The sequence below is a fragment of the Pristiophorus japonicus genome, chromosome 8 (genome assembly GCF_044704955.1).
Source record: "Pristiophorus japonicus isolate sPriJap1 chromosome 8, sPriJap1.hap1, whole genome shotgun sequence".
Taxonomy (NCBI): Eukaryota; Metazoa; Chordata; class Chondrichthyes; family Pristiophoridae; genus Pristiophorus; species Pristiophorus japonicus.
Window position 1 is genome coordinate 73423394 of NC_091984.1, and position 15832 is coordinate 73439225.

The window sequence follows — 15832 nt, forward strand, 5'->3', positions numbered from 1 at the left end:
GTACTGCCAGTGATTATGTTAATTGTACTTGATCACTGCATTAATTGCACCATTGTTGATTTAATTGTGCCAAGTCATGTTGTGGATTGTATTTCTAGCATTAATCTTAACCCTTCTATTGCACCTTTTTATTTTCAATGAAACAAACACCAAGCTAAGACAATGGTGCCAGCGAGTGTACAGGTCACTCACATCAATCACCTACCACTCTTACTTTGCAACAATGGACACAATTTTGTGATTGTATTAGACAAGGCACAAGGCTACTGTTTGATGTAAGTAACGATATGGCATCTGGCTCATAGAATGCAGGGTGAAACACAACAGCACACATTTGAAGCCCTCTGTCAAATATCAGCGAGCTTTGCGTTTCAGAAAGATTTTCAATTAAGCACCTTCACAAACAGGTGATAAAACAGTAAGATTCTGTAAATATATAATCAGATAGTTATTTGTACTTTTTTCAAATAAAAAAATCATATTTGAAAAAATAAGCTATTTGGATTTTGTTGCAATGCACATACTTCGGTGCTAATGCACTGTGAAACAAATGTGAATTTGTCTGATGCAGTTTCAAGTCTCAGCTGTGCTGTGCTGTTGTCGACATGTAGGAATTGGAAGCTGAACATTTCCCCAAAAGGAAAGAGGGATGAGTGAAAAGGAAATCAGAGGAAGAGCGACAGGGACAGAATTGCATGGGCAGTTCTCCAATCCATATTTGGTTGAGAAAAACTAAGGAGATAAAATAAGTACATATTTTAAAGTTTAAGAAAGTAGTTCAACACACTGCAGCACAGCATGGATAGCAGTAGGTTTCGATATCTAACACTTCCCCAATGGGTAGTTCCCAATATCAGTCAGGGCTGCCCCTCAGGGACAGTGAGTCAATAAGAACATAAGAAATAGGAGCAGGAGTAAGCCACCTGGCCCCTCGAGCCTGCTCCGCCATTTAATAAGATCATGGCTGATCTGATCATGAACTCAGCTCCACTTCTCTGCCCGCTCCCTATAACTCTTTATTCCCTTATCACTCAAAAATCTATCTTTCTTCACCTTAAATATATTCAATGACCCAGCCTCCACAGCTCTCTGGGCAGAGAATTCCATAGATCTACAACCCCCTGGCAGAAGAAATTCTTCCTCATCTGAGTTTTAAATGGGCGGCCCCTTATTCTTTGTCCCCTCATTTTAGTTTGTCCTATGAGTGGAAATATTCTCTCTGCATCCACCTTGTCGAACCCCCTCATTATCTTGTATGTTTCGATAAGATCACCTCTCATTCTTCTGAACTCCAATGAGTATAGGCCCAACCTATCTTAATAAGTCAACCCCCTCGTCTCCAGAATCAATCTAGTGAAACTTCTCTGAACAGCTTCCAATGCAAGTATATCCTTCCTTAAATACGGAGACCAAAACTGTACGCAGAACTCTAGATGTGGCCTCACCAATACCCTGTACAGTTGTAGCAGGACTTCTCTGCTTTTATACTCTATCCCCCTTGCAATAAAGGCCAACTCCATTTTCCTTCCTGATTACTTGCTATACCTGCATACTAACTTTTTGTGTTTCATGCACAATGACCTCCGGTCCCTCTGTACTGCAGCACTTTGCAATTTTTCTCCATTTAAATTATAATTTGCTTTTCTATTTTTTCTGCCAAAGTGGATAACCTCACATTTTGCCACGTTATAATCCATCTGCCAAATTTTTGCCCATTCACTTAGCTTGTCTATATCCCTTTGCAGATTTTCTATGTCCTCCTCACAATTTGCTTTCCCATCGATCTTTGTATCATCAGCAAACTTGACTACATTACACTCGGTCCTTTCATCCAAGTCATTAATATAGATTGTAAATAGTTGAGGACCCAGCACCGATCCCTGCGGCACCCTACTAGTCACTGTTTGCCAACTGGAAAATTACCCATTTATCCCGACTCTCTGCTTCCTGTTAGTTAGCCAATCCTCCATCCATACTAATACATTACCCCCAACCCCGTGAACTTTTATCTTGTGCAGTAACCTTTTATGTGGCACCTTATCGAATGTCTTCTGGAAATCCAAATATACCACATCCACTGGTTCCCCCTTATCCACTCTGCTCGTTACATCCTCAAAGAACTCCAGCAAATTTGTCAAACATGATTTCCCTTTCATAAAACCATGCCGACTCTGCTTGATTGAATTATGCTTTTCCGAAAGTCCCGCTACCGCTTCCTTAATAATAGACTCCAGCATTTTCTAATAACAGATGTTCGGCTAACTGGTCGATAGTTTCCTGCTTTTTGTCTGCCTCCTTTTTTAAATAGGGGAGTTACATTTGCGGTTTTCCAATCCGCTGGGACCGCCCCAGAATCCAGGGAATTTTGGTAGATTACAACCAATGCATCCACTACCTCTACAGCCACCTCTCTGAAGATACCAGGATGTAAGCCATCAGATCCAGGGGATTTGTCTGTCTTTAGTCCCGTTATTTTACCAAGTACTACTTCATTAGTGATAGTGATTGTATTAAGTTCCTCCCTCCCTATAGCCCCTTGATTATCCATATTGAGATGTTTTTAAGGTCTTCTACCTTGAAGACCAATACAAAATATTTGTTCAATGTCTCTGCAATTTCCCTGTTCTCCATTATTAATTCCCCAGTCTCATCCTCTTCGGGACCAACATTCACTTTAGAACATAAGAACATAAGAATTAGGAACAGGAGTAGACCATCTAGCCCCTCGAGCCTGCTCCGCCATTCAACAAGATCATAGCTGATCTGGCCGTGAACTCAGCTCCACTTACCCGCCCGCTCCCCATAATCCTTAATTCCATTATTGATTAAAAATCTATCTATCTGTGATTTGAATACATTCAATGAGCTAGCCTCAACTGCTTCCCTGGGCAGAGAATTCCACAGATTCACAACCCTCTGGGAGAAGAAATTCCTTCTCAACTCGGTTTTAAATTGGCTCCCCCGTATTTTGAGGCTGTGTCCCCTAGTTCTAGTCTCCCCAAACAGTGGAAACAACCTCTCTGCCTCTATCTTGTCTATCCCTTTCATTATTTTGAATGTTTCTATAAGATCACCCCTCATCCTTCTGAACTCCAACGAGTAAAGACCCAGTCTACTCAATCTATCATCATCTCCAGAATCAGCCTAGTGAATCGTCTCTGTACCCGCTCCAAAGCTAGTATATCCTTCCTTAAGTAAGGTGACCAAAACTGCACACAGTACTCCAGGTGCGGCCTCACCAATACCCTGTACAGTTGCAGCAGGACCTCCCTGCTTTTGTTCTCCATCCCTCTCACAAAAAAGGCCAACATTCCATTCGCCTTCCTGATTACCTGCTGCACCTGCAAACTAACTTTTTGGGATAGTTTCATGCACAAGAATCCACCGCTACGCTCGCGGCCTTCCGCGAGAGGTGGGCACCGGAGGGACTGGAGTGCATCATCACGCCCGGCAACCAAATTTTAATTTGATTTTACGTTTTAAAGTTTAATTTGTTTTAATTGCCGGTGCTTTTAGTGTCCCTCTCCCCTTTTATAGGGGGCACTGGAAAAAATGTGATTTTAGCGCCCCAAAAAAAAGAAAAACACAAAAAAAAAAAGGAAAAAAAAAAGGGCCTTGTAAATGTCTGCTGTGTCATCCAGGGCGGGTGGCACGGTTTAATGTTTTTTGTTTTACAGGTAGACTCAAAGAGTTTCATGCACAAGGACCCCTACGTCCCTCTGCACCGCAGCATGTTGTAATTTCTCCCCATTCAAATAATATTCCCTTTTACTGTTTTTTTTCCCCCCAAGGTGGATGACCTCACATTTTCCGACATTGTATTCCATCTGCCAAACCTTAGCCCATTCGCTTAACCTATCTAAATCTCTTTGCAGCCTCTCTGTGTCCTCTACACAACCCGCTTTCCCACTAATCTTTGTGTCATCTGCAAATTTTGTTACACTACACTCTGTCCCCTCTTCCAGGTCATCTATGTATATTGTAAACAGTTGTGGTCCCAGCACTGATCCCTGTGGCACACCACTAGCCACCGATTTCCAACCCGAAAAGGACCCATTTATCCCGACTCTCTGCTTTCTGTTCGCCAGCCAATTCTCGATCCATGCCAATACATTTCCTCTGACTCCTCGTACCTTTATCTTCTGCAGTAACCTTTTGTGTGGCACCTTATCGAATGCCTTTTGGAAATCTAAATACACCACATCCATCGGTACACCTCTATCCACCATGCTCGTTATATCCTCAAAGAATTCCAGTAAATTAGTTAAACATGATTTCTCCTTCATGAAGCCATGTTGTGTCTGCTTGATTGCACTTTTCCTATCTAGATGTCCCGCTATTTCTTCCTTAATGATAGCTTCAAGCATTTTCCCCGCTACAGATGTTAAACTAACTGGCCTAAAGTTACCTGCCTTTTGTCTGCCCACTATTTTAAACAGAGGCGTTACATTAGCTGCTTTCCAATCCGCTGGTACCTCCCCAGAGTCCAGAGAATTTTGGTAGATTATAACGAATGCATCTGCTATAACTTCCGCTATCTCTTTTAATACACTGGGATGCATTTCATCAGGACCAGGGGACTTGTCTACCTTGAGTCCCATTAGCCTGTCCAGCACTACCCCACTAGTGATAGTGATTATCTCAAGGTCCTCCCTTCCCACATTCCCGTGACCAGCAATTTTTGGCATGGTTTTTGTGTCTTCCACTGTGAAGACCGAAGCAAAATAATTGTTTAAGGTCTCAGCCATTTCCACATTTCCTATTATTAAATCCCCCTTCTCATCTTCTAAGGGACCAACATTTACTTTAGTCACTCTTTTCCGTTTTATATATCGGTAAAAGCTTTTACTATCTGTTTTTATGTTTTGCGCAAGTTTACCTGCGTAATCTATCTTCCCTCTATCATTTTTTTAGTCATTGTTTGCTGGCTTTTAAAAATGTCCCAATCATCTGGCCTCCCACTTTTCCATTTGTGTGCATCTCTTAGTGGCTGCATTATGACAGAGACTTGGGTGTCGGGGGAGGAAAAATCCTGTGGAACTGAGAAAATAAATTTTAAAAATGAATACACAAGGGCTAGATTCTGAAATGCAGCAGAAATGCAGAATATATCAAAATAATCAATTAGAATAGTTGCCAATACCCACTGCTTCGGCTTCTACATGAAGAATGGCTAGAATGGGTAAGGAAATAGATGGTGGACAGCACCTATATATAAAACCTAAGAATAATTTAAAAATAGTAATAAAAATTATTACAGGTTGAACCTCCCTTACCCAGAACTCCCTCAGCCAGAACCATTCCCGGGCACCGGGTGGCGCATGCACAGAACTCCGACATAAACAAATTGAAGTCCTTCCTCACTGTTGACTCCCGCAATCGCTGGCCTGACCCCGCGATCCACCGCCCCCTCCCCCATGATCTCTCTGCCGCACTCCCAACCCAAGCCAGCCAGTCCCGACATCCCCTTGCTCAGTACCTGTGCCATCCAATTTAACGTGACCAACCCTCGTCCAGAAAAATCCCTTATCCAGAACATGCCAGGTCCTGAGGGTTCCGGATAAGAGAGGTTCAACCTGTACTAAAAATAATTTTGATGTGTCATTATTACAAAGCCCTCTAATGTTTCAGTTAAAATCTGACAATTACCCTCTTGTAGTTAAGTCTGATCATAAACAATAATGGGGCAATTAAAGCACGCAATGATTATTGTGAATTTTTTTGGAATAAACTCAGCACTCACACATTTGCAATTCCCCCTCCACAAATACAGCTTTATTTTTTTAAACTGGTGTCATAAAAAGGATATTAAAAGAGACTGAAGTTAAATTTACAATTTTCTCCTATTAAAAAACTTCACATTACCAATTGCACTGTCTACCTTCTGTACATTTCCTGTCTCCACGCCCCCACCCCCCCCACCCCCATGCCAGACATTATTCCTCAGACTGCTACCAGGCATCTCCATCATTCTGCAACCAACTGGTAGAGCTGTGCAAGAACTGGCAGCGTTACAGGACCCACTCCGTCGGCCAATATTTTGGTTTCACCTGTTTCCACGCAAAGCAGGACGTTGAGAATAGTAGTTACTATACATCTTTAGCAGGAATAGATTTAAATAGCGTGTATTAGAAGAGCACATCAGAGATACATACATGTAATGGGCAAGTTTCTGACTTTGCAGTCGCAGTGAGGCACCTCACATGCTGACAGCACTTGTTGCAATTTCTGGATCATGCTATGCATGATTTTTGAAACATTTAATTTAATGGTTGGAAAATCATGGGCAGCACGCGTCTGAATTTCTGATACGCACTTCTGGCAGACAAAATTTCTCATCAGCAGCGAGAAGTTGCAAGGTTACCTCTCTGACACCAGCCAAGCCTTGTAAAGGGCTTTTCCCCCCCATTTGGTTGTTGAAAACTTAATCAGAAAGGATTACAAAATAAATATTGAAAATATTAAGAACATTTGAGAATCTCCCCCTTGAACTTTCAGTAATAAAATTATGAATTTATTTGCCTTACACCACAAGGCTCCTTAAGCTCTAAAAATAGCAAGTTCTCTGTAAGTGATGTTTCATCTCAAGCAGCTCAGTTGGACAGTTCCATACAGATTCCAACTGGTCTAGACAGGCAAGAAGCCTCAGACACCATGACATACCACTACAATTGGTTCATTTTCTTCGGTGCCGGTGTTGCTTGGTAATCATGGGAATGGTTACAGGCAATCATGCATTTCAGTGCAAAGAATTCCACATCATAATAAATATATTTCTTGATTGATCCCACAATATAAATTAAGCATTACTCACTAGAGTAATTGGTTTCTGAGAAATAGTTGAATAGAAATTATAGCACAGGTTTCAGTAATATGAGAATTTACTGTAAAGTGCAGCCTCCCATTCAAGTACTCAATATGAATTATATTTTCAAATCTCTTGTACATGGAGAAAAATGTTCTTTTCAATTGCTTCCCTCCAAACCTTCATGGAGACTGAACATTTCACATTGAGAAATAAGTGAAGATCCACTTAGCTCATGTCAGTCAAGAGCTTAATCAAGAAGCTGTTGCACCGACTCAATGGGGATCATAGTTTTTCACTCCTTTGTGCTGAAAGTTTGGGTCACTACAAGTGTGTGGGAGGCAATTAAAAACAAAAACTACTCCTGGAACTCCCTGATGACTCAGTTTGTAAGCACACTGCCTAGTGTGGCACTACGCCATACAGAACAAGAAGATTTCAAGGTTGAGTTGCCGGTTATCAGATCAGATGGTGCAATTAGCCTAAGATTGGGCTAGAGGTGGAAAAAACTTCAGGCAGGAACCTGCTCCTGATTACGAGCTGGTGACACCTGCTGGAAAGTGCATGTGTGAATGCCCCGTCAGGAGAGCTTTGGCCTCGAGTCCCTCATAGTTAGCTTGCCAACACTCACTGCCTAGGCTTGTGCATGGAAGAATGGCTAGAATGGCAAGGTAATAGATGGTGGGCAGTACCTATAGAATTGTACCCGGTATGATCTAGTGCCTTTAGAAGAGGAAGAGGGGAAAAAAAGGATATTCTCCTATCAGGTTGAATTATTTGAAAACAATTGAATACTCACAGGTATGACGAGTACATTCAGCTTGCTTACACCAATGCACCCTTTGAAATATCTGATCACACAGAAGAGGTCTTACTGGGTTTTTTATACTCCCATTTAGAAAGTAAACACTGTCATTTACAATCAAAGAATGAATAAACTGCTACTAGTTGTCACACAGACTATTGCCGGCTCAGGTGTTGAGAGCAGACTGCACGTATCACTAAGTGCACTTAACAGGCAGCCAACTCCAGCTAAAGTTACAGTGAAACAAATGTCGACAGCCTTCGTTAGCAGTAACTCATCCAGATCAGCTAAATGGTTCTTAATATTGAGTTTTTACCATATGTCAGGATTCTGCTGCGGCTGGCAAACTGTGCTGATCTTACTCGAGTGTTTGTATTCATGGATTTGCCAGTAGCAGTGTAAACAGTTACATCTTGGAATTGAAAAAATGTTTAGTTCTGCCAGCCATTTTGGGCAAGTGTATAAGTGGGTGTGTCTGGAAAAGCCCCATCCATTTTTAATAAAATAATGTTAATCCACAGTAATCATCCACATTACACAGAATTATTTTAAAATTACAGCACAGAAACAGGCCTTTCAACCCAACTGGTCTATGCCGGTGTTTATGCTCCACATGAGCCTCCTCCCACCTTACTTCATCTAACCCTATTTGCATAACTTTCTACTCATTTCTCCCTCATGTACATCTAGCTTCCCCTTAAATGCATCTATGCTATTTGCCTCAACTACTCCATGTGGTTGCAAGTTGCACAATCTCACCACTCTCTAGGTATAAAAAGGTTTCTCCTGAGTTCCTTATTGGATTTATTAGTGACTATCTTATCCTAATTTGGGAATTGATGACACCAGGCATGGTTCGATGTTGACAGCATTGATGCTTTGCAGTGGCTTTACCTTACTGTAATTCGAATTGTTGATTACTTTCTTATTTTGTGAGCAAGAAAACAAACAGCATAGGGAGCTACATTCAGGAGCTAAAAGAAAAATTACATGTCTTTTTCTGGAATTGTAAAGTCCCAGATTGCAACAGCAAGAATATTTATGCATGTGTACATTATCCTCGAGTCCCCTTTCGCACAATTGACATGTGCAATGTATATGCGAAGAGCATTTACTAGTCTGGCATCCCTTTCTTCCATTGCATTACAGAATCTCAAAAACACTACATCTTTGAAAAATTTAAGTCTGTGCTAACATTTAGATTATTTACTCACAATATTACATTACCAAGGACCATTTTTATACCAAGGTTTGGGATTTTCAGCCTTCTTTTATTTTGCTCAAAATTCCCTCCTTCCTCAGCCAACAGCATGAGCAGACAACCAGAGCTTCGGTCTCTGCCAATGCCACTCAAGCCAATGGATAAGTAAATGCCTAAGAATAATGCAGGTTAATTCAGCAGTCTATTTTCTTCACCTTCACCTGGGAAGCGGTTCTTTTCTGTTTGGGATCTTGCTGAAACAGCCTGGCTGTCACAGAAAATTCATTGCCAGAGAATCAAATTGATACTCTCCTATCCTACATCCTCCATGGTGTAGCATACTTGTATACCAATACACGATGGGGCACCTAAACTTTATAAAAACAAGGCTCGACAGCACTGGCTGCTATTTTCATCATTATACAGAATCATAAACAAACCAACCCTTGCCCCTCATCTGCATTAAAATAGAATGATACACATCTGTGATTTAGGCCATGACAATTCTTTTTTCGTCCTTCCTGGAAGGGTCAATACTTGGTTGCACTTCCTTAACAACAACTTGTATTTTTATGTGCGCCTTTAAAGTAGTAAAACGTCCCAAGGCTCTTCACAAGAGTGTTACAAAACAAAATTTGACACCGAGCCACATAAGAAATTATGGCATATGGCCAAAAGCTTAGCAAAGAGGTAGGTTTCAAGGAGCACCTTAAAGGAGGAAAGAGAGGTTGAGAGGCAGAGAGGTTTATGGAGGGAATTCAAAGTTTACGGCCAAGGCAGCTGAAGGCACGGCTACCAATGGTTGAGCAATTAAAATCAGGGATGGTCAAGAGACCAGAATTAGAGGAGCGTCGAGATCACGGGGGGTTGTGGGGCTGGTGGAGATTACAGAGATAGGGAGGGGTGAGGTCATTGAGGGATTTGAAAAAAAGGATGAAAATTTTAAAATCGAGGCATTGCTTAACCGGGATCCAATGTAGGTCAGCGAGCACACGGGTGGTGAGTTAACGGGACTTGGTGCAACGGGACACAGGCAGAGGAGTTTTGGATGATCTCAAGTTTATATAGGGTAGAACCTGGGAGGCCAGCCAGGAGTGCATTGGAATAGTCAAGACGAGAGGTAACAAAGGCATGCATGAGGGTTTCAGCATCAAATGAGCTAAGGCAGGGGCGGAGTCGGGCGATGTTACAGAGGTGGAAATAGGCGGTCTTAGTGATGCCGTGGATATGTGGTCGGAAGCTCATTTCATCGTCAAATATGACACCAAGGTTGCGAACTATCTGGTTCAGCCTCAGACAGATGTTAGGGAGAGGGATGGAGTTAGTGGCTAGCAAATGGAGCTTGTGGCAGGGACTGAAGACAATGGCTTCAGATCTTCCCAATATTTCATTGGAGGACATTTCTGCTCATCCAGTACTGGATGTCTGACAATTTAGAGACAGTGGAGGGGTGAAGAGAAGTGGTAATGGGGTAGTACATGTGGAAACTGGTGCTTTGTTTTTGGATGATGTCGCCAAGGGGCAGCATGTAGATGAGAAATAGGAGGGGGGCCAAGGAAGGATCTTGGGGGACACCAGATGTAATGATGCTACATAATCAATTCCTGTATCTAAAACCCAAAGGGAAGAAGTGAATACCAACTTCATTGTCCCATAATTCATTAGCTTTGTTAAATTCCAAGTGGACGGTCCAAATACATCCATCACTGTCTTGCACAGGCTGTTCTTAAGAAAGATCACAAACCAAAAATGCTGTGTGTCTGTTTTTGGCTTTCAGACAGTTCAAAGCACTGTCCTGAGTATAAAATAACAATCTGAAATGGATCACGTTACTTACAGTGACTTGTTAGTGGGCAATGATGCAAATATGAAAATAAATAAAATAACAGCTTAAATAATTTTCCTGACCAAAAATAGAATTGAAAGTTGCCTTTGGACTCTGAATCACGAGGAAATTCTATCAATAGTTCAGACAGATAATTTCAAAGACAAGCCCTGAAGGTTATTTATGGCTCTAATAATAATGTACCTCGTAAGATTTCAGTTAACTTTTTATTTTTAACATCTGCAGCAGTGTTTTAAAAAGGAATTATACTTCAGCATCTTGATAAATTTTACATTACAGTCAAAATGGGTTAACAAAAAGTGTCCTTATCCCTTTAAATGTGAAAGATACTTCCCCAAAACAATCAGCTGTGGCTGCCAATCATTTGTCAGAGAATCAATTGGGCTGCTTACCTGGCTCCACCTCATGCCAACCACTGGACTGACTGCCACTCCCTGGAGATCGACCTTGGTTGGTATAAAAAGGTTCTTCACCAGGGCTATCCATTTCATCTTCCATAGATTTGTGGCGCTTTGTAGAACTGCAACAGGGAGATGAATGTCAGGACTGTGCAGTCATGCTCAACCCACGTAAATTAGACCGCATTAGGGCCACAGTGCCATATTTAATCTCGATACATTAGAGCCTGTCACAACCTCCAAATTCATGTTCAATCCACATCCACTAGACCCCGTCAGGACTGCACAGTCATGTTCAATCTGTATACACCAGATCCTGTTTGGACTAGTCTCATTCAATCCATTTACACTGGCCCTCCTCTAGGAGACTACTCTGGTATCCATACAAAACCATTCTATAGTTTGTGCTAACAATTACTTTTTTTAAAAACCTAGTTTCCTGCTTAGAGAGAGAACTATACATGCATAGGTCACATAGAAGGTTAACATACACCACAGAATGTTACAGTGGAAGCAATTAATGCACGAGAGATATATGGTAAAACATTCTGTACTGCAGGTGAAGATCATTACTTTGGCTTATCAAAGAATTATGGTTCCAGTAAGTGGTATCTTTTGATCGATCTCATCACTTCTTTCCTGATTACCATTTCTCTTCTACAAGTTGTTGTCAAAAGTGTTATTCTTGAGGAAACACTGATCGACGAGAAGTAAGCAAACAAATTATGTTTTTAACAATTACATCTGCTGATAGAAACTTCAATAAACTCAAAGGGAGCCTCTTTATTGAAAAAAACAAATAAAAAGGCAATTTAGCTTACAGGTCTGCGCTTCCGAGTAATAATGTACTGCTTCTCCAATAGTGCAGGCATAACTTATTCATCAGTAATGCATATCTCTATATCTCTTGTTGAAGAGAGACACTGAAATCAGGTGAAGAATCTTACAAGATACTGTGTTGTGTTTGTCAGAGGAATGCGCAATAACAGAATACTACCCAGATGGATTTTAGAACTTTCAGGTTATAGTAACATTTCCCCCCCCCTCCCCTCTTCAATAATAGTAATGAAGTCATTTTTCTACTACCCTCTGCTACTTTCCTGAGGGTGTTGACTCCTCCTATGTAAGCCCAACAATGAAGGTTAGCAGGATATTTGAACACAGCAGGCATCACAGCTGACCCTGCCCTCCCATGCCATCCACATATGGGGGTAGAAATTCAGCTCCACCCGAAACGGGTCGCACCTACCGCCTTCTGATGTGTTTTCGTCGCCGCTGTGGATGAGCTGGCCTCCTGCGCGAAATTCAGCTCTGTCATTTCTTTTGGAGCGGACCGGAAGTCGGTCATAATGGGGGCAGAAGTGCGGCGGTGAGCACTCTCGAGGCATGGAAGTGAGGTGGGACAGAGTCTGTGCCGCTGTCAGTCAGCCTGGTGCTGATGATGTCATGACTCGTGTGTGTCACCATGTCTCTCCCCTTCACTTAAAGAGGAGAGTCGCTGCGAGCTCTGCAATTATTTTAGTTAGGTCCATTGGGTCACCAGGGAGGGTTTCGGCCAGGCCAGCGACCTAGTACCCAAGAAGGGGTGCCAGGCTACCTGTTGGCAGCCCGGCTGAACCCGGGGGTATAATTGTTGGGCCGATCTGGCAGTCAGCCGACAAAAAAAAATAAAATGGCGGCTGCGGCAGTGTGCCTCCCCTTGAATAACCGCCGCACAGCCATGTTGCACACACTTCGAACACAGTGTACTGACAGAAAAAGCTGTCGGGGCACCACTCGGCGGCTCGAAGATTTTTGTCGCTGAATTTTGATGGAGGTGTGGGAGATTGGCAGCGATGACACGCTTTGATGATCCCCGAAGGAAGAGTCGGCATCAGCAGGGCGGAAGTGGGGACTGCTAGAAAAATCACCCATGAGAATTTCGCCGGCAGCGGCCATTCGATCACAAATCGGCAGCCACTCGACTCCGCCGCTTTCCGACGACAAGAGGCCTTTTCAGGAGGCTGAATTTTGGCCCCATGCACTCCACAGACAGGAGTTGCTGGATAGCAATCCGAAACAGGAATCCTAGCCAATTTTCCTCTTCCCAACCCAAGAGTGCTGAGGCAAAGTGTAGCACATCCACCATTGCCTCATACTTGATCATCACAAACCAAGAATCAAGCCTGGGACTTGGCTATCACTGAGCTATTGGGGAAGGCTCTTGAAAGTGAGGCATTGTAGAGATAAGAGCCAAGTTAATAGGCCAAGCTTGTACATGTCGTTCCCAGCCTGAAAACAATCACAATGCAGCAACAGCCATGTAAAGTCAAATAACAAAGATTTTTCTTTTGTGTTTATATCTAAAAACAAATAATCTGATTAGGCAGACAATGCATCGATGCATTTAAGGGGAAGCTAGATAAGCACATGAGGGAGAAAGAAATAGAAGGATATTTTGATGGGGTTAGATGAAGAGTGGTGGGAGGAGGCTCATATAGAGCGTAAACACTGGCATGGATCTACAGACCTCCAAACAGTAGTAATGATGTTGGGGAGGGCATCAAACAGGAACATAGGGGTGCATGCAATAAAGATGCAGCAGTTATCATGGGTGACTTTAATATGCATATAGATTGGGCTAACCAAACTGGAAACAATACGGTGGAGGAGGATTTCCTGGAGTGCATAAGGGATGGTTTTCTAGACCAATATGTCGAGGAAGCAACTAGGGGGGAGGCCATCTTAGACTGGGTGTTGTGTAATGAGAGAGGATTAATTAGCAATCTCGTTGTGCGAGGCCCCTTGGGGAAGAGTGACCATAATATGGTGGAATTCTATATTAGGATGGAGAATGAAACAGTTAATTCAGAGACCATGGTCCAGAACTTAAAGAAGGGTAACTTTGAAGGTATGAGGCGTGAATTGGCTACGATAGATTGGCGAATGATACTTCAGGGGTTGACAGTGGATGGGCAATGGCAGACATTTAGAGACCGCATGGATGAACTACAACAATTGTACATCCCTGCCTGGGTTAAAAATTAAAAAAAGGGAAGGTGGCTCAACCGTGGCTATCAAGGGAAATCAGGGATAGTATTAAAGTCAAGGAAGTGGCATACAAATTGGCCAGAAATAGGAGTGAAACCGGGGACTGGGAGAAATTTAGAACTAAGCAGATGAGGACAAAGGGTTTGATTAGGGCAGGGAAAATAGAGTATGAGAGGAAGCTTGCAGGGAACATTAAAATGGACTGCAAAAGCTTCTGTAGATATGTAAAGAGAAAAAGGTTAGTAAAGACAAACGTAGGTCCCCTGCAGTCAGAATCAGGGGAAGTCATAACAGGGAACAAAGAAATGGCAGACCAATTGAACAAGTACTTTGGTTCGGTATTCACTAAGGAGGACACAAACACACTTCCGGATATAAAAGGGATCAGAGGGTCTGGTAAGAAGGAGGAACTGAGGGAAATCCTTATTAGTCGGGAAATTGTGTTGGGGAAATTGATGGGATTGAAGGCCGATAAATCCCCAGGGCCTGATGGTCTGCATCCCAGAGTACTTAAGGAGGTGGCCTTGGAAATAGCGGATGCATTGACAGTCATTTTCCAACATTCCATAGACTCTGGATCAGTTCCTATCGAGTGGAGGGTAGCCAATGTAACCCCACTTTTTAAAAAAGGAGGGAGAGAGAAAACAGGGAATTATAGACCGGTCAGCCCGGTAGTGGGTAAAATGATGGAATCAATTATTAAGGATGTCATAGCAGCGCATTTGGAAAGAGGTGACATGATAGGTCCAAAGTCAGCATGGATTTGTGAAAGGGAAATTATGCTTGACAAATCTTCTGGAATTTTTTGAGGATGTTTCCAGTAGAGTGGACAAGGGGGAACCCCCCCAGTTGATGTGGTGCATTTTGACTTTCAGAAGGCTTTCGACAAGGTCCCACACAAGAGATTAATGTGCAAAGTTAAAGCACATGGGATTGGAGGTAGTGTGCTGGCGTGGATTGAGAACTGGTTGGCAGACAGGAAGCAAAGAGTAGGAGTAAATGGATACTTTTCAGAATGGCAGGCAGTGACTAGTGGGGTACCGCAAGGTTCTGTGCTGGGGCCCCAGCTGTTTACATTGTACATTAATGATTTAAACGAGGGGATTAAATGTAGTATCTCCAAATTTGCGGATGACACTAAGTTGGGTGGCAGTGAGCTGCGAGGAGAATGCTATGAGGCTGCAGAGTGACTTGGATAGGTTAGGTGAGTGGGCAAATGCATGGCAGATGAAGTATAATGTGGATAAATGTGAGGTTATCCACTTTGACAGAGAGACAGGCTATTATCTGAATGGTGACAGATTAGGAAAAGGGGAGGTGCAACGAGACCTGGGTGTCATGGTACATCAGTCATTGAAGGTTGGCATGCAGGTACAGCAGGCAGTTAAGAAAGCAAATGTTTGCCTTCATAGCGAGGGGATTTGAGTACAGGGGCAGGGAGGTGTTGCTACAGTTGTACAGGGCCTTGGTGAGGCCACACCTGGAGTATTGTGTACAGTTTTGGTCTCCTAACTTGAGGAAGGACATTCTTGCTGTTGAGGGAGTGCAGCGAAGGTTCACCAGACTGATTCCCGGGATGGCGGGACTGACCTATCAAGAAAGATTGGATCAACTGGGCTTGTATTCACTGGAGTTCAGAAGAACGAGAGGGGACCTCATAGAAACGTTTAAAATTCTGACGGGTTTAGACAGGTTAGATGCAGGAAGAATGTTCCCAATGTGGGGGAAGTCCAGAACCAGAGGTCAC

General features: G+C 42.7%; 1 protein-coding gene across 11 annotated transcripts in view; it reads right to left on the bottom strand.

Moving 5' to 3' along the window:
• Positions 1-15832, bottom strand: part of nfia (nuclear factor I/A) — a 593806-nt gene that overhangs the window by 187960 nt on the left and 390014 nt on the right. For all 11 annotated transcript variants that reach the window (XM_070886921.1, XM_070886922.1, XM_070886925.1 and 8 more), the window contains one exon: positions 11050-11177. In XM_070886921.1, coding sequence (XP_070743022.1) covers positions 11050-11177 — 128 coding nt within the window. The remainder of the gene's footprint in view (positions 1-11049; positions 11178-15832) is intronic.